Source organism: Schistocerca nitens, chromosome 1 (assembly GCF_023898315.1).
Source record: "Schistocerca nitens isolate TAMUIC-IGC-003100 chromosome 1, iqSchNite1.1, whole genome shotgun sequence".
Classification (NCBI taxonomy): Eukaryota; Metazoa; Arthropoda; class Insecta; order Orthoptera; family Acrididae; genus Schistocerca; species Schistocerca nitens.
The window spans coordinates 743,167,861-743,186,702 of NC_064614.1; the positions used below are offsets into that span (position 1 = coordinate 743,167,861).

General features: G+C 38.0%; 1 protein-coding gene across 1 annotated transcript; it reads left to right on the top strand.

The window, feature by feature from the left end:
- The first annotated feature begins 198 nt into the window (after nucleotides 1-198).
- LOC126260388 (interferon-related developmental regulator 2) lies at nucleotides 199-18,361 on the top strand. The gene is made up of 10 exons (XM_049957719.1): nucleotides 199-418; nucleotides 641-757; nucleotides 1,976-2,138; nucleotides 2,257-2,458; nucleotides 5,753-6,003; nucleotides 6,645-6,888; nucleotides 11,236-11,331; nucleotides 11,417-11,539; nucleotides 11,747-11,869; nucleotides 16,237-18,361. Exons 1-9 carry the CDS (start codon nucleotides 388-390, stop codon nucleotides 11,831-11,833), a joined length of 1,314 nt encoding a protein of 437 aa, XP_049813676.1. The 5' UTR covers nucleotides 199-387; the 3' UTR covers nucleotides 11,834-11,869; nucleotides 16,237-18,361.
- The last annotated feature ends 481 nt before the right edge of the window (nucleotides 18,362-18,842 follow it).

Here is an 18,842-nt window from a genome sequence, read left to right on the forward strand (position 1 = left end):
TATGCCACTGTATTATAAAGTGCAGCATTATGTAAACGATTAAGCCTACATTTGTTTCCAATTTCTTAAATTATGAATTAACTTGAAATGGACATCATATTTAACCTAAAATTCTAGTTAATAGCATACCATATTTCATTTTAAAACGCAAAGTTGGTGCCCCACGTGTTCCATATCCAAGCTGGGAATTCATTCCCAGCATTCATTGCGAATCACATTGGCCGTGAAGGCTTGCTTCGCATGCACTGAGCTGCATCATGTTCATGGGCTTTTGTCAGATTTTATTTATATGTCAAGTGATAAGTATACGTAAACATAAAGCTATATTGAATTGTTTACCTTCTTGATTAAGTGTAAATTTTAGGCTGGATTATAACTGTTGAAGACATGCCCAAAGGAAAACGAAAGGGAAAGTCAGGTAAGTGTCCCAGCAGCTTGTGAGGTTTTCTGAGCGCGAACGAAATAACCTCGCAAATTGCTGACGTATGAGATATATGTGTGTAACATATGATCGTACCTGTTATTGTTTATTGATCACGAAGTTTAAGGGAACCATTAAGGATGTATTTAGTGATATTAAAGTTTAAATTTAGAAGTTGCGTAATGCTACTTCTGTGATGTTATTAACTTGAAATTTCAGGGTCCACTCCGAAGCTACGGCCAGACGCTATTGGCGTAACATCAGATGAAGATTCACTAAATGATAATGCAAGTGTCATCAGTCTCGCTTCAGAAAATCGTAGCATAGTCGAAGAAGGTAAGTTGTGTATACACCCCTTCTAGGTTATGTTACCAAATAACTCGCATATATTGACGACACCTGATTTCGCTAGCAAGAATCTAACAAATGCAGAAGTTGTTTGAAGACATTGTAGAGCAGTGACAACTTACGTATTTAAGACATTCTGATTTGGCTTTGATGGTTGAACCAAAGTTAGTTCATTCATTTTTAAAAAATTGATGCACTAGATCCTTAATAGTCACATACACAAATATTCTCTCACAGTCCGTATCGATGTTGAACTACAATCTGTATATGGCAAAATTTAATAAGCTACTCCTGTAAGAGTGACTGAAGGGAGGTATTTTCTGCTGAAGGGGGTAGCCCTCGTTTTAATAAATAGGTTAACAACAATGTTTATAATTCTTGGTTGAGAAATAACAAACGCTTATTACAAATATTGTGTTGTACTGAACATAACGCCTATGCAGAGGTAAAGGAATGTATGAAAAAGGTACTGAAACCGGATCTCTAGTTTGGGACTTGCCATACACTGTTACTGAGTGGAGACAATTCTTGTTACAAGTCTCACAAATTTACAATCTCTCATTATCTCTTGTGTTTGTGATTAGTGGGGGGGAAAAGTCTTAACAACATGCACCCAAAAGAAATACCTTCTTTTTGTACCCTAGTTCCAGGATAAACACTGCATCAGTGTGTCAGCTTCTTTTCTGTGCAATATATTCATTTGTATAGCTCCGAAGATAGGTTCTTGCATGTTGTTGTAGTGTTGCTGAAATGAAATGTTTCTTTTAAAAGATATAATTTACTATTTCTTGTAACTGAGGTATTTCACTGTAGATAACCTGTTTACTAAACTTCTTACAATACTGACAAAGGGATTACCATATACAAATAATCCCAACCACCATAAGTTCTAGAAGGCAGCACATTGAACCTCAAGGGTTGAAACTTCCAAGATGTTATTTACTACTTCTGTTTCCCAGTTGTAAACATTTCCTGTTATCGATGCAGTAATTTGTAACAGACATAGAACTTCTCATTTCTGTTGACACAGGATGCTTAATTGCTACAATATTTTCTGTGCACAACAGACAAAAAAGAAAATTCACAGGTTTGGGAATAACCAAATAAGGATAGTTCTGGAACTGCAAGAAAACAAACAGTCTGAGCAGTACTATTTGTTCTGTTTTCAGACATGAAATTGATGAATGTGATGTTGATTTATTGCAGGAGATGAAATTGATGAGCAGACACAAGAAGAAATATTTGAAGAAAAATTAGGAGAAGCCATTGATGGTTTAAATCAAAAATCGGCTCAGGGACGAACAGCTTCCCTTGAATCGGTTGCAAAAGCATTCATTAAAAAATGTGTACCTGAATATGTAATTGACAGGTGGGTTTTTCTCCTCTGTGCTTGTTCCTTCTTTCTAGTGTATCAGGTTGTTAACTTTCTTCTTACACTCTTGCTGTGGCTACGGATTTCTTACACCCTTTTGTTTCGAATAATGTAGGCGCTTCACGTTGACTGATGGTGTGGAACGCAGCCTAAAGAAGGGCCGGAGTGCGGAACAGGCAGCTGCAGCACAGTTGGCACCACTTCTTTGTGTACAATTGGGTGCTGGGGAGCATTCGGAAGAAGTTTGTCGAGAGTTATCACCAACGTTAACTGTTGTTGCTCACGACAACTCTGCTTCTCCATTAGCTAGAGCAAAAGTAAGTTAGCAGCTAGTCTATTCTTCAGATATATCTGTCTCCGTTAAATTTTCACTTGTTTTTGAATATTCTGATGTGTTTGATACTTCAAAGTCTCCTACCAATAACAAAGGTTTTGGCTGCTGTTAAACTTTCAGCAGTCAAGTTGACCAAATATAGTGTGGTTTACTTTTTCAAGTTACTTTGTTATACATTTATGACTGAGCAGCTGTTGTGCTGAAACTTAATGATGGGGGAAAGTTGTTTTGATTTTTGACGTTGTCAGACTGTGAAGTAACTAAGATATTCTTTGCCTTATTTATATATTCTATATACTGTTTTTTATGTCAATAGAAGGGCTTACCCAGATCTTAGGCAGTGTTTTGAGGAGTATAAATCAACTGCACATCACAATTAGGAAATATGAAAGTCAGATACTGCCAGTCTGTTTCGACCTGCAATGTAAAAAGTCGGACACCCCCATTTGCATCATACCGCAAGATGATGACCATAACATCATTAAATACACCTGTGAACAAAGATATAAATGAACTGAAATATTTTACTCCAGCAGTGAAATGAAACTAATGGGACCACTGTAGGAAGTAAGGCATTCAGAGTGGGAACAAGCTAAATATACGAGAAGAAGAATGTCAGTATTACAAAACAACCAAAACTGAAAATAATGCACACAAATACCTGTAGAATAAACCATACAGAAAGATACTCCCAATTAGAATTGAATATTTCATTTGACTTGTGCAGCTCAGACGAAGACAGTAATATCAAGAATCAACAACTTGTAGAACTACTTTTTAATTGCCGTCAAATGTGTTTCAGAGCTAGTACTCCATTTTCGTGGACTGTGTGGCTATAATGGAGAAGTTCCATGTTGTTCACTTTTTCACGTAACAGTAACAGAATGACACGCTTATTAGGTTTAATGAGATAGACTATACCTTAGTGATATTAATGAAAAAATGCTATATTGAATTTACTGTTATTTAATTTTACAGAATAGTAAATCCAGAACACCATTGTACCACTGTAACATAGATTATATATGCAGCATTTGAGTCATGTAATACTGTCATAAACATGCTAAATAGAGGTCAAGGGAAATGACCGATTCCAATTCTTGTATTTTTATGTGTAGGTATAGGTGTTTTGGTACTGTCAGCTGTGGTCAAGGGGGAAATACGGAAGCGTCCGATCCCGCCCGTCTGCTTTGACCCATGACGTCACAAATATGGCGGAAACAAAAACAAACACACACACTTTCCACAAGAAGCCTAATGACACTAACGGGACAAGTGCGGGAAATGGGTTTTTTTTTGGGTGGGGGGCAAACTAAATATAAACAAATTTAGATGCCTTGCGTAGCTACAACGTGTAAGTGAAGACAGCCATGCATGAATACCCACCCACCTCCCCAGGGGTCGTAACCCCTGCAACCCATAGAAGATAAAGATGCTTCAGTAGCTGATTAGTGTTTTTTGTCTTTTAAAAAAAAAAAAAAAATCTCACGGGATAGAACGAACAGATCAGAAAGATAAATATAATAAACTAAAACAGAAATTGGAGGAAACAGATAATTAAAATAAGTAATAAGTGTTTTTAAATTAAAAAAAAGATCTCACGAGATAGAACGAACAGATCAGAAAAGTAAATAAAATAAGATAACACAGAACTGGAGACAGCCACACTCAAACCAAACTCCGCGCCGTCATGATGTCACACACAACACCCTTACGTCACGGGTCAAAGCCGACGCGTGGGATCGGACGCTACTGTCGACCCGTCAAGGGAAATGTCTGATTCCAATTTCCATAGTTTTTGCTGTAGGCATTGGTGTTTTGGTATCGTAAGCTGCCGTTGATCTATAAAGGTCAAGGGAAGTGTCAGATTCCTGTAGATTTTGTAATTATTTTTTTGTTCGTCATCTTGTGTGTTTTGGGATCGTGGTGTTTTTTACTGTTATATTTAGCTCGTCCTCTCCCTAAAACCCTCAATTTCCCGCGGTTGTCTCGTTAGTTTGATTGTATTTTTGGAGGGAGGTGTTACTGTCTTATTTATACGTTTTTTCGTGTTTGTTGCCGTGTGTATGTAGTGATATCATAGGCGCCATATTGAAAACGCTTTGAATAGCCATTTCCGCCATATTGGTGATGTCATGGGTCAAAGCAGACGGGTGGAATCGGACACTTACGTATTTTCCTAAATAGTTTATGAAAGTAAGTGCAAAATTGGAAGTTTCTCATCAATGCCGGAGACTGAATGATGTGGTCAAATGCAAGTAATATGTTTCTAGACTTTATTTTGCCCATTTCTAGCATTTTTCATTAATACTGCCTCAGGTATAGTTTATTTTACTAAAGCTAACAACTGTCATTCTGTTACTATTAGATGATACACTAAAGCAGATGTAACGCAATGCCCATTATAGCCTGTACAGTCCTTGACACACACACACACACACACACACACACACACACACACACACACACACGTGATTGCAGTCTCTGGCTGCTGAGGTCACACTAACATTCTTAAAGTTAAAACCATGGTTACACTGGGGTTGTAACCTTCTACTCTAATGAAATATTTACTAACGTCATTGTTGGGTTCAAATTAATGATATGAATATAACAGAGGGAAACATTCCACGTGGGAAAAATATATCTAAAAAGAAAGATGATGAGACTTACCAAACAAAAGCGCTGGCAGGTCGATAGACACACAAACAAACACAAATATACACACAAATATACACACAAAATTCAAGCTTTCGCAACAAACTGTTGCCTCATCAGGAAAGAGGGAAGGAGAGGGAAAGACGAAAGGATGTGGGTTTTAAGGGAGAGGGTAAGGAGTCATTCCAATCCCGGGAGTGGAAAGACTTACCTTAGGGGGAAAAAAGGACAGGTATACACTCGCGCACACACACACATATCCATCCACACATACAGACACGTGCGAGTGTATACCTGTCCTTTTTTCCCCCTAAGGTAAGTCTTTCCACTCCCGGGATTGGAATGACTCCTTACCCTCTCCCTTAAAACCCACATCCTTTCGTCTTTCCCTCTCCTTCCCTCTTTCCTGATGAGGCAACAGTTTGTTGCGAAAGCTTGAATTTTGTGTGTATATTTGTGTGTATATTTGTGTTTGTTTGTGTGTGTATCGACCTGCCAGCGCTTTTGTTTGGTAAGTCTCATCATCTTTCTTTTTAGAAATATTTACTAACATACACTGCATGTCTGTTTTTCTTTTTTCTCACTTTCCACTGAAGTATACAATTTGAGTTTCTATTTGCAGTGCTGCTGGGCTCTTGCCATGTGCAGTTTTCTCTCAGGTGGAGAAATGAATGATATAGTGCAACTGATGCGTTCTATGGAAACAATATACAGTGCTTCCTATCTCAAGGGCAATGGCACAGTACCTGTAGTATCAGCTGAAGTGGCTGCTTTACATGCAGCAGCTATTTCTTCATGGAGCCTTCTTTTGACTTTAATGTCACCAGGAGATGTGTATATGTTGTTATCAGACACTGATACAACATTTTCACCGTAAGTTTTAATATCTTTATTTAAATTAAGAACATTGCCACCTTAAATGTTATTAATGCAAAATTAATCAGAATTATTATTAAGACGGATAATGGTGTACAGGTCCACTAAACATATGTATATTATTATACAAATAACTTGCATGTGGGACGTAATAGAAAATTTTGCAACTGTTCTAAAATATTTGATTGCTTGATCTCTGTTAATTATTGTAGGGATGTGGACATAGGGCGAAATCATGGGATTTGTAGTGTTTGATGCAGCATTGTAGTGGCTAGTGTAAAAGTGAATGAGTCATTATCTGCTTTTAATCTCATCTAGTGGACAAATGCATTCTAAGGAATGGCCCAAAATTGGAAAAGTAGTTTAACATCTAGCAAGACAGTTATATTAAAGTTGCAGATTGATCAGCCACATCCTCAGTATATTTGTCAGTATCAGTTGACCAGACACAACTGCTCTTTCTGGAGACAGTTGATTCTCAAGAAAATGAAATATTGATCTGTTTTTTATAGAAAGTATTGAAATTTTTTATTGAGATTGTTTAGCTACGAAAGGAGCAGCAAATAAATTATAGTAACTTGTACTTGTTTGTTGTTAGATTTAATTGTAATATACAAATAATAAACTTTCATATACAGGCAACTTTGGCAGCTAGCTGAACTCTTAGAATCTGCACACTTAGATGTGCGTATGGCGGCAGGTGAAGCAATGGCTCTTGTGTTTGAGATGGGACGCACTCATTCCATAGACTTCCAAGAAGCTGCCACACCTCAGCTTATTGAACGTTTGCGAGAATTGGCAACAGATTCCCATAAATATAGAGCAAAAAAGGATCGGAAGACCCAGCGTTCAAGTTTCAGAGATATTCTGCATTATGTGGAGGTATTTATAATCTGTATTATGTTCTATAATAATTTTGTATTTCCCTCTTTCAAAAAATGCTGATGAAACCACAAAGTTGTTAAAATATCGTAGCAGACAGATCATACAATATAAGCTTTCATGGCAGGTACTGACATCACTTAAAACTTTTAAGTTGCTAGGTTGTGGTTGATGTATAAAACTTTCTCTTAATGTTTCCTCTCTGACTGTGGGAAACATCTTCAGAGGTTAAATGGCGAACTGCAACCAGAACTCGAGAGAGTGCCGAACTTGTGGACAGTGTAGAGGGCACCACAGTATATCGTGTGATATTGGCTAAGAGATAATTGCTGTTAATGCCAACATTCTCCATTGAAAGTCATTGATCGTCATTCTTATGTTGCAGTGTTCACATCCAAATTTTATCTGATTTAAGACCTTAATCTTTTCTGTTAAAATTGGTATCATTATTGATAAATCTCAGTCTCTCTGTGCACATGCACATGATAATGTGATGTTTTTGAGATGACACTCGTCTCACTGAATTTTATTTCATGTTCACCCTCTCGATAAAGACGTTCTGCTATGGATGATTTATCCATATGTCCCAGATAACAATTCCTCTTTCGTGTTCAACGAGACGGGTGTTAACATTTCTTTTGTAGGAAAAGACAGAGTGCTACTTACTGTGAAGAAGAAACGTCAAGTTCCAGACAGGCACAATTAAGACACTTACGTGTAGCTTTCGGCCAGTCTTCAAGTCTTCATTAGTAACACACACAATTCACACAAGCGTGTGTGCGTGCGTGTGTTTGTTTTACTAATGAAGACGTGGCCTAAAGCTACATGTGAGTGTCTTTTAGTTGTGCCTGTCTGCAACTTGATGTGTCTTCTTCACAGTAAGTAGCAATATGCCTTTTTCTACATTGTTGATATTCCTACTTGGAGTTTTCATTGTTTGATCTTAAACATTCGTTTATCTTTCTGGTGGGTCTGAAGATAGTTTCCACACTACTTGGTCAACATTTTCCCAGTGTGATCTGTGATTGTACTGATCAATTGAAGGAAAACTTTCCCTTTGGGTAGCGGTCATTCCTCTTCAGTCCTGATTCTCTCCCTAGGGTGAAGTACTCTTATCTAGCTCATTGTTAGAGTGACCATTCTTCTTGAATGCCAAATGTAGATGTTCAGGCTCATCTTTTAAATAAGTTGGTTCACAAATGTTGTGTGCCCCATCTACCAAGGTTTTAATCATTCCTCTTTTTTGTCTGGGGTGTTGATTAGAATCTTAATGCTGGTAACAGTCAGTATGCATGGTTTTTCTGTATTCAGTTGGCCGTTATTCTCCATCTCAATAGTAAATTGTATTCTTGAATTGATACCATTGAGGTGTATCAGGAAGGCATCAAATTCCTCTGCACCATATGTCCATACTATGAAAGTATCATTGACTGAAGAGTACCATCTGGCTGGTCGTTTTCTGGCCATGTGCAACGCCTTTTGTTCAGAGCTCTCCATAAACAAATTGGCAATAGCCGGACTAAGAGGACTGCCCATAGCCACACTGCCAATCTGTTCATAAAAAACATCGTATTGAAAATAGGTCGTGGTGACGCAGTGTCTGGATAACTTCACCATGTCTGCTGGAAAAATGTCAGCTATACATGAAATAACTTTGTTCAACAGAATCACGGTAAATAACACAGCGTCGAAAATAAAAGGAATATCACTTTGTCCCACATGCATTTCTTTAAATTTGTTGGTGAAATGATATGAATTTTTAATGTGACTATCAGTTCCACCAACATAAGGTTGCAACAATGAGTCAATGTGTCTAGTTAAATCATGGGTGGAAGATGATATAGCACACACAATAGGCCTCAAAGGATTCTGTGGTTTGTGCACCTTTGGTAAACCATAGAACATAGGTGGGTACACTTCCATTTTGCAGAGTGGCTTTGGATATCAACATTGTAACATAAGAATGACATTTGATTACTTTTAATCAAGAATGTTGGCATTACCAACAATATTCTCGTAGTAGAAGTCATGCGATAGTGTGTGGTGCCCCCTAGATTGCCTATAAATTGGTGGCTCCCTAGAGTTCTGGTTGCAGTTCGCCATTTTACCTCTGAAGATGTCTCCCACAGTTGGAGAGGAAATGCTAGGAGAAAGGCTTATACATTGCCCCTAATAGCCTGGAAGTTTTAAGTGATGACATAGCAAACAGAATTGTAATAACAATCATATTATCACAGTGATCACTGAAGATACTTTAAAATAAAGTGCATATACTCTTAATAAGACTTACATGACAGTCATAAAAGGTGGTATGAACCTGTATAAGTTGTAGAAAAATCTTGCTCGCATACAGAGTTATTAAACATTTCATAGTTTGTATCTATAGCATTCCAGTGGGAGCAGGGATTATTTTTATCTGGAAAAATGAACCACACTGTTGAGGGAACTGGCAGTAGTGCGCGCGCGCGCCTTTGTGTGTGTGTGTGTGTGTGTGTGTGTGTGTGTGTGTGTGTGTGTGTAAAAACAAAAAAAAAATTGTGGATCCAAAGCACTGATGGCTGGTTACAAAAGTCAAGAAACAAGAAAAGTTTTTGTGTACTCCTAGGTAATCTGATGAGATGGCGTGTGTCACTAAATGTCTGGAAGTATTGAGTAGATTAATTTAAAAATACAGAGTTCTTGTAATGTATTTCAGAAATAAAAAATGAAAACTGAATTATGTAGAGGTGTCCAAAAAAAATGTATCCACTGTTTAAAAAGTCCATAACTGGCAAACTAATTGACAGAGTTGTCTCATCTTTAGTAGTGTAATAGTTTGTAGTTCCGGCAATCGCCACACAAGCATTGTATTGCATTGTTTTGTTTGGTCAGATGACTGTCACCAGATATGAAACTTCCTGGCAGATTAAAACTGTGTGCCCGACCGAGACTCAAACTCGGGACCTTTGCCTTTCGCGGGCAAAGGTCCCGAGTTCGAGTCTCGGTCGGGCACACAGTTTTAATCTGCCAGGAAGTTTCATATCAGCGCACACTCCGCTGCAGAGTGAAAATCTCATTCTGTCACCAGATAGTCAGCGTTTTGTTCTTAGTTGCACCTAGTTACTCGAGTAAACATGGCTGGCGCAAGGCTTGCATTCGACGAAAGGAAGTCAGTTTTGAAGTGGTATTTTAAGTACGAAAACATTAATGAGGTTAAACGACAATGGGGAAATGAGAATCAAACAGAGCCACCGACACGTTTAACGATTCGTCGCATTCGAGACAAATTTGAAGCCGAAGGCTGTGTTAAAGATGTACATAAACAACGATCTGGACGACCTGTAATAGTAACAAGTCCAGCTAACTCCTGTCATGTGTTACAACAATTCACTCGCTCACCACAGAAGTCTCTGATACAGTGTACCTGTGAAACTGGAGTGAGTCGCTCAAATGTTCGGCGAATTTTGAAGACAGCAAAGTGGAAGTGCTACATCCCACGATTGCTACATACAATGAACGAGGACGACCCAGATCGTAGAATGGAGTACTGTGAGTGGTTTACTAACTTTGTGCGCAACGATGAAGAGTTTGTAGAGTTGATTGTGTGGTCTGGTCTGATGAAGCACAGTTCAAACTCAGTGGTACAGTAAATTGCCACAATTGCATCTACTGGGCCGCCAAAAATCTGAATGAATGTCCATGTAGACAAAGCTGTGAATTTGCCAGGAGTAAATGTGTGTTGTGGATTGGCTTGATTGGGCCATTCTTCTTTGACAGCACAGTTACCGGTGAGGTGTACCTTCAGAATCTTCAGATATCCATTTTACCTCCTATCCGAGACTTGTATGGAGACGGAAGAGTTTACCCTCAACAAGATGGTTCCCCAGCCCACTACCAAAATCGTGTTGGGGAGTATCTTGTCGAAAATCTACCAGGAAGATGGATAGCCCGTAGAGGTGCTGTGGAGTATCCACCACGTTTCCCAAACCTAACTCCTCTGGACTTTTACCTGTGGGGGACACTAAAGGACGTCATTTATCAACAAAAGCCACGCATATTGGATGAACTTAGAGAATCCATCGTACATTCATGTCCAAATATCCAACTGAACACGTAGCAGTCAGTAGTTCGTGCTGCAGTTTGGCAGTATCGTTTGTGTGTGGATGTTAATGGTGACCATTTCAAACACCTACAGTGATATTTTAAGTTGGATTTTAAGCTACACTTTCACCAAAAATGAGAAAACTCCGTCAATTAGTTTGCAAGTTACGGACTTTTTAACAGTGGATACATTTTTTTGGACCCCTCTGTATAAATAATGACTCAATGTTTGCTTCAATTTATTCATAGTCTTCTTAATATTTGCAGGATGGTGATCCACCAGATATACAAGTGAGATTTGGTCAAGAGGTGTTAGCGTTAGACTCCTGGTGCAGGAAAAAGCAATATGATGCTTTCTGCCAGGTAAACATTCAGCTAATCATTAATATCTCTAAAGTTTGACGTTTTGAAATGCTATGTGATATGCTAATACTTCCGTTCTGTACAGGTTTTAGGGTCTGGCATGAATCTTCATTTGACAGAAAATGATCTTGTTAGAGAGATATTTGAACTCGGAGAGAGGATATCACCTCTTAATGCAGCACTTCACAAGCAGACAAAGTTAGAAAGGGTAATATGCTTCTGTATTTTATATGAAATTTAATAGAATGTTGGTGTTCATATACTTGCAGATAATTTGTAACTTTTGTAGCAACTATTTCCAAATGTAATGATTTCCCAGTGATAAAAGTAACATATAGTCAGTATTAATTTCTATTTTCATTGTAAGTACAAAATTTTTAGTAGGTTTGAATACTTATGCAATGTTATTTTACAGCATTTGATGAATGCAGCAGCGTTTAAAGCTAGGACTATTTCGAGGAGTAAAAACAGAGATAAACGTTCCTCTGTAATGGCATGTTGATGGCTGTAATACGCTTACCAAAATAAATTTTCATAGGTAAGTTGATGTAAAAAATTTGTTTATCCAGTGTAATGTAACTGGATAGGTGAAAAATCTACTAACCAAGTGGCAGGAGAACACGTACATATAAAGGTTAAGGAAATTTGCAAACTTAACATTCATGAATGTGTTTTCTCCTGCCGCCACTTGGCGAATAGATTTTTTTATCTATCCAGTTACATTATACGAGGGCCGTTCAGAAAGTAACCTCCGGTTGATTTAAAAAAATATACCAAGTTAAATAAAAATATTTTAATATATACATCTTACAACTACATCTTTGCACTATTTTTCTACATAGTCTCCATAGCGATTGAGGCACTTATCGTATCTCTTCACAAGCTTTGAAATTCCTTCTGCATAAAAATCACCCGCTTGTGCCTGGAGCCAGCCTGTGACCGCATCTTTGAGCTCTTCGTCGTCATCAAACCGCTGTGACCCGAGCCATTTCTTCAAATGCATGAAGAGGTGATAATCACTTGGCGCCAGGTCTGGGCTGTAAGGTGGATGGTTGATAACGTCCCACTTGAAGGACTCAAGAAGGGCTGTTGTTCTGTGAGCAGAGTGAGGACGGGCGTTATCGTGCAAAAAAACAATACCGGAAGTCAGCATACCATGGCGTTTGTTCTGTATAGCCCGTCGTAACTTTTTTATTGTTTCACAGTACACGTCTTGATTAATGGTCGTACCACGTTCCATGAATTCAACCAACAACACCCCTTTGGCATCCCAAAACACCGTTGCCATCAGTGGCTTTTCTTGGTTTGGTAGGCGAATTTGAATGTGCCCACATCTTTGATTGTTCTTTTGTCTCAGGGTTCACGTACTTAATCCAGGTTTCGTCACCGGTCACGATTCTGTTTAACAATGGTTCTCCTTCGTCCTCATAACGTGACAGAAAGTCTAATGCAGAGGCCATTCTTTGAGTTTTGTGGTGGTCGGTAAGAATTTTGGGCACCCATCGTGCACAGAACTTACGGTAACCCAATCTTGCTGTCACTATCTCGTACAAGAGAGTCTTAGAAATCTGTGGAAAACCAGTAGACAACTCCGACATTGAGAAACGTCGATTTTCACGAACTTTTGCATCAACTGTCTGAACGAGTTCGTCAGTCACCAATGATGGTCTACCACTCCTCTCTTCATCATGAACGTTTTCTCGTCCACTTTTAAATAAACGTACCCATTCACGGACAACTCCTTCACTCATAACTCTTGGTCCGTACACGGCACAAAGCTCACGATGAATAGCTGCTGCAGAATATCCTTTGGCTGTAAAAAACCTTACGACAGCACGCACTTCACATTTGGCGGGGTTTTCTATTGCAGCACACATTTCAAACTGCCACAAAAACTAAACTAGCGCAGGTACGACGTTCACTCGACCACGGCTTGATGCCGACTGACCTGTTGAGTGCGTGAACGCACAGATGGCGTCGCTACTCCCCCCACAACCCGCACTGTGACCAATCGGAGGTTGCTTTCTGAACCGCCCTCGTATTTTAAAAAATAGAAAATTATTTTCGTTGTTCATCCAGTATGAAATCATTTCGTTTCATTTCGTTTGATGGAGTTAAGAATGTAACATTATCTGATTAGTTTTCTTTCTAAGGATTTCAGTGAAAGACTTTTCACATTAAAGATATTTTTAAAAACTGACAAATTAGAAGGAAAAACAATCTCTCGCTGAGAGGTGTTTCCAAACACACACCGTCTCTCTTACAGGGGCTAATGTAAAGGGTCACCACAGTGTTGAAGACCAGTGACTGGTGTGTTACTGTTTAACCAATGCTCTACAGCTGTCAGTTGGGTCTTAAGACATGTGATATTACTAGCACATAAAACTGAAAAGTATTTAGTAAAATCCTTTTGGACGTTACTATAGTGTTTTGAAATAAAACCGCCATTTTGAGAACCTTTGCAGTGGTCTCTTCTCAACAGTTCAAACTATCAGTTTGAAAATTTTGCAGCCTAATGCCCAGAAGGATTTTACTCGAATTTACACTTGCTGTAAAAGCCTGTGTACTGAAGCCTATTACTTTTTCTTCTGAGCCTTCAGGGTGTCTTACCTCTTGTGGATTAAGGGTGAGGTTGTAGATCCCACTTGAAAATACAGATTTCGTTGTGAGTGGAGCAGTGGAACAGGTATTGTTATATTTGTGCACTATATTTGTGTTTTTGCCAAAGAGTGTGCTTGTTCTGAGCATTTTAGCAGTGGAATGTTTGTGATGTAAGAGCGGTGTGCATGACAATGTCTGCTGAAAGTTACTGCTACATGGAGGTCACACTACCCAAGGTTCGAGTGGGAATCTTCTTCTGTGTATGAAAATGCCCCAGCACATAAAACTGCCAAAACAATGTACTTTTTGGAGGAGGAAAGAAGTGGGCGTGCTATTGCACCAGCTCCGTTCACCTGACCTGGTCACTTGTGATTTCTTCCTGGTCACAAAGATGAGTGAAAAAAATTGTTGCCATCATGTTTCTTGTGATGAAGAGGCTATCACAGTGTAAAATTGCTGTAAGTGACTTCCTAAAGAAGCTTGGAGTGAGACATTTTTGAAGTGGTTTCAAAGTACGGAAAAATGAATAGTGCTCATGGAGAGTATTCTGAAAACTTGTAACAATTATATTGTAAGTAAACTTTTTTAAATTCCTGCTAAAAGCTTTTGGCATAACCACTGAACATTGACTGTGCAGTGTGTCCAAGATCACAGAGGTGAGATGACCCATATTGGTGAAGAAAGTAGTCTCTTCGGGATCGTAATGGCACACCAATGTTTTGCCACTTGTGACGATTTGTAATTACCTGTAGACCATCCTTTGTCGAATTTTTTCGATCATAAAATAACATCAGTTCATTCTTGTGTATTTTTGGACTTGCCAGACAATGTGGGATTTAACAGGAACATACCTTGGTTAGACCGAAATAATTGTGAACAGTGGTCTATGCTGCAGTCGGTCCAATATTTATGGTCCCTTCAATTTCAGAAAATGTGAGGTGATCATTTCAAACATTTTCCTCACAGCAACAGTGTGTCCACAGCTCGTGGTCCAGAGGCTAGTGTTTCTGCCTCTGGATCACTGGGTCCCAGACTCGATTCCCGACTGGTTTGGGGATTTTCTCTACCCGGGCACTAGGTGTTTGTGTTGTCATCATCATTCGTGGCAGTGGCTAGATTGGATTGTGTAAAAACTGGACTGTCAAAATTGGGACTTTGTACAGGCACTGATGGCCGCACAGCTGAGTGCCCAACAAACCAAACATCAAACGGCATCAATGTTTCCTCGAGTGACTTTCGTTGTTGGGTGCCTGGGACAAGATTTATATTCAAAAGACTCCGGACCTCCTTGAAAATTCACAAAACAACTTTCCAGTGGTGGCTCTGAAAGGGGCAATCGCTGAAATGTATACCAGATAGGGTAAATTCTTCTGTATTTAACTCCTCCTTTGCAGCCATAATAATCATTTGATGAAAATGGTGGCTTGACGGATCCACCTTGCACTCTTGTCTGGCCTAGCACTGCTTGCCATCTTCACTTACCATTCACAGTATGGTTTAAATCCAGTAATTGGGGAACCACTGTGCATGCTCTGATGTTGAAAAATAATGCTCTTTCCAACTGAAATAATCCCATTGTCATCAGACTTCTGGTTTAAGAGCTACTAAAGCTTGGTGGCACAGCCCTTCTGTTTAAAGGATGATGCTGTGGAGAGGCTCGGTAATTTGCCTCCAGTCATTATATGTGCTACAGGTATAGGTTGTACAACCTATGTTTTACTAACTTACGCCCTTCATTAAAGTCAGAAAAATTACATTGCGAACTATGAAAACTGATACATTGCTGTTAAACTCGCCAGCTACAATTTTCTATGAGCATGTTCTGAAATGGTTGCTAGTTGACATGTGACTTGTGCTTCTGCTAGCCTGCTTAACTGGAGGAGATTAGCATCAGTGCCCCTGTATCACATTGCTCAGTACATTACTCCATATAGATGAGCAGTGACTTCTGCTCCAGCATGATGGTGCCATGAAAACATTGGTATGTTGTGGGAGCACAGCTGTGAAATTTGGCCACAATTTGGTAGGTCTTACAGGATGTTGTGTGGCCAGTGTGCATGTGTGATTTAATGTCTCTAGAGTACCACTAAAGCTGAGTTGATTGCCCAAATTATTGATCATTTCTCAACATGAAGCAGAATCTTCTGAAGTTTGACAGACAGAAGCTTTCAGTCCCCAGTAAATAACTTATTTTTATTGTTGAAAGAAAATGGTGGGTTACTTGAAGGGTTTATTTCAGAAATGAATGTGTAATACTTCTTTTTAGTGTGTAGCAGATTTAAAATAAAATATCTTTTGTTCCAGGGGATGTACAACCATGTTCTTCCGTAAACACAGCAGAATTACCTTGAATTATGAAGTGGTAAACTACAGGAAATAATTTATTGCTGAACTCGTTTCTTATGATAACACAGATGTTGCATTTTAATAGTTTTGGTATTATACTTTGATGACAGAAATATTAATGGTGCTAGACAATGACTGCTGTAATTCTTTTTCTTTGGGCACGAGTCTTCATTTTAGAAGTGATTTTTACAATTTAAGAATGTTTGAAGTTGTTTTGAAATGTATCCAGAATCATATATGTATAGTAAGCATTAGGAACATTGTCATTGTAGATAAATTGTAAACTTTTTATTGTTGTGGATTGTGGCTGTTCTGTGGTTGTAATTGTCTTGTGAGCTGGTTGATGATTTCTACTGAATTACGTTCTCAAGACTAGGCTGTACAGTATGAATTGCTCACATGTTAAGCAACCTGGAATATCTAATACTCTGAACTTTTTTGTGGTGAGAGAATTTTATCTTCCTTGTATTATCTTATTGACAAAACATTCATTATTCTTCATTTTGCTGTTAGAGAAGGCAAGACAGGTCCCTGAAACTCTGTGGATATGTCTCAGAAAAAAATTCATTCTTTCCACTAACTTCTGTCATAGTATATGTGACAGATTATGAAAATTGGGATATTAATGCATTCCAAATTGAAATAAATAATGTACTGTGGGAAGATTGTGAATGTTGAACACAAGTAATTTATTTTGTAGACTGGTTTAGTTGAGGTATTTACAGTACACTGTTGAAGTGATAAATATTATGTGCTTAGCAGCTTCGTTTTATGCAAGTGTGTCAATGATCAGTGTATAAAATGCATTTACTTCATCACTGACTTTCCCCCCTTCCCCTATTGAATGATTTACAGAAGAGAAACAATAGATATAATTTTTTTTCTTTTTTTTAGTAAAAAGCGGAAATGTTAGACAGTAAAGAAACAAATACATTGGAAACTGATTGGATTTCTAATGGAATTTTAGGATTAAACAAATTTAAGAAAGGCATGATATACTGTATTTTCGTAACACTTGTTTTCTGCAGTCGGAGATTACTGTTCCAGACAAAAACTTTCAGCCAGGTTAATTTTACTAACATTTGTAATGTAAAGAGTGTATTTGATATTTCAAATGGTCTGTTGTGATTTTTATAAATGTAATAACTTAACCACAAAACTTTACAGAAAATAAATTGAAAGATATTTCATTGAAGCAAATCAAGCATATTTGTTTTACCAGTTTCAAGCAATGAACATAATGGTATCACATCTTATGGAAGCTGAAGTCATGTTGGCAGAATGGCTTCATATGCTTGTATTTATTATCACAGTGAAAATGAGTCATATTTGTTTTACAAAGAAAGGCAAGGAGCCTGCTTCTCATGTTTGTTAGTTGTACTGTGTTGTTGTGTTATCAATGCAAAGTAATTGTACTAGTCCATTTATATAAAAACCGTTTTTGTACAGGTGATAGATAATTGGAATAACTTCTCAAAAGAGACAATAGTTTTGAACCTAAGTCATTGTATTTAACAAAAGTTTGGCTGAATGTTCTTTCACTATTTTGTTTTGGAATTGCGTAGGCTTTGCTTGCCCTTTGTAAACATAATAATTTTATTAGCCCTTTTGATGGTATTTTCAAATTATTAACTTTGTTACAACTCCTTGACAGAAATCTCCTAAGGAAACAACCCACAGATAAATTGTGAGATTCTGCTCTGTCTCAATATCTAAAAAGGTAGTGCCTCTGTTGTAAAATGTATATAATAGAAAACGAAACATGGGCAACATTGTGTACAGATTCGCTAGAGTTGGGTTGTGTTCATTTTACTTGTTATTGTTCTGTTTTATATAATACCATTAGTTAATGGTAACACATAATTTATTGTTGGCTTAATTCCACGGAATATATTGTGTACAGTCAAATTTTAGTTCCTGAAACATTGTACTGAATGTTCCACATTTGTTCCAAGCAGACAAATGGAATCTGTTAAGCGTGGTTGTATATTTACATTAAATGCTATTATATTGTACATTTACATTAAATGTTGTACAATCAGTAAATGAATAAATTGTTTCAGGATTCTGGTGTCTTTGAAAATTTATGGATAAGGTCTTGTGGGAGAATAATCAGGTTGAAATTCTACATGGTTACATGCTACATTTGCAGTGCACCTTAGACTGGAAAATAATTGTCCAGAGCTGCATATAACAGTTATTTAATCCTAAAGTATTTACGTTTCTCATTTATGTTATTTTTTTATTCTGTCTCTGGCTATGGTCATTATGTAGTTTGTGATCTTTTTAATTTATGGTAGAGCAGAATGTATGTTAAATGTGCCCTCTTTCACATATACTGAGTGAGATGGTTCAAACCTGTGTGTGACCATCCAGATTTAGGTTTTCTGTGATTTCTCAAAATCGCTGCAGGCAGATGCCGTGATGGTTCCCTTGAAAGGGCACGGCAGATTTTCTTCCCTATCCTCTACACAATCGGAGCTTGTACTCGGTCTCCAGTGATCTCGATGGCAATCTTCCTCCTTTTCTTTTTTCCCCCTCTCGCATACACACTTTATTTGTTA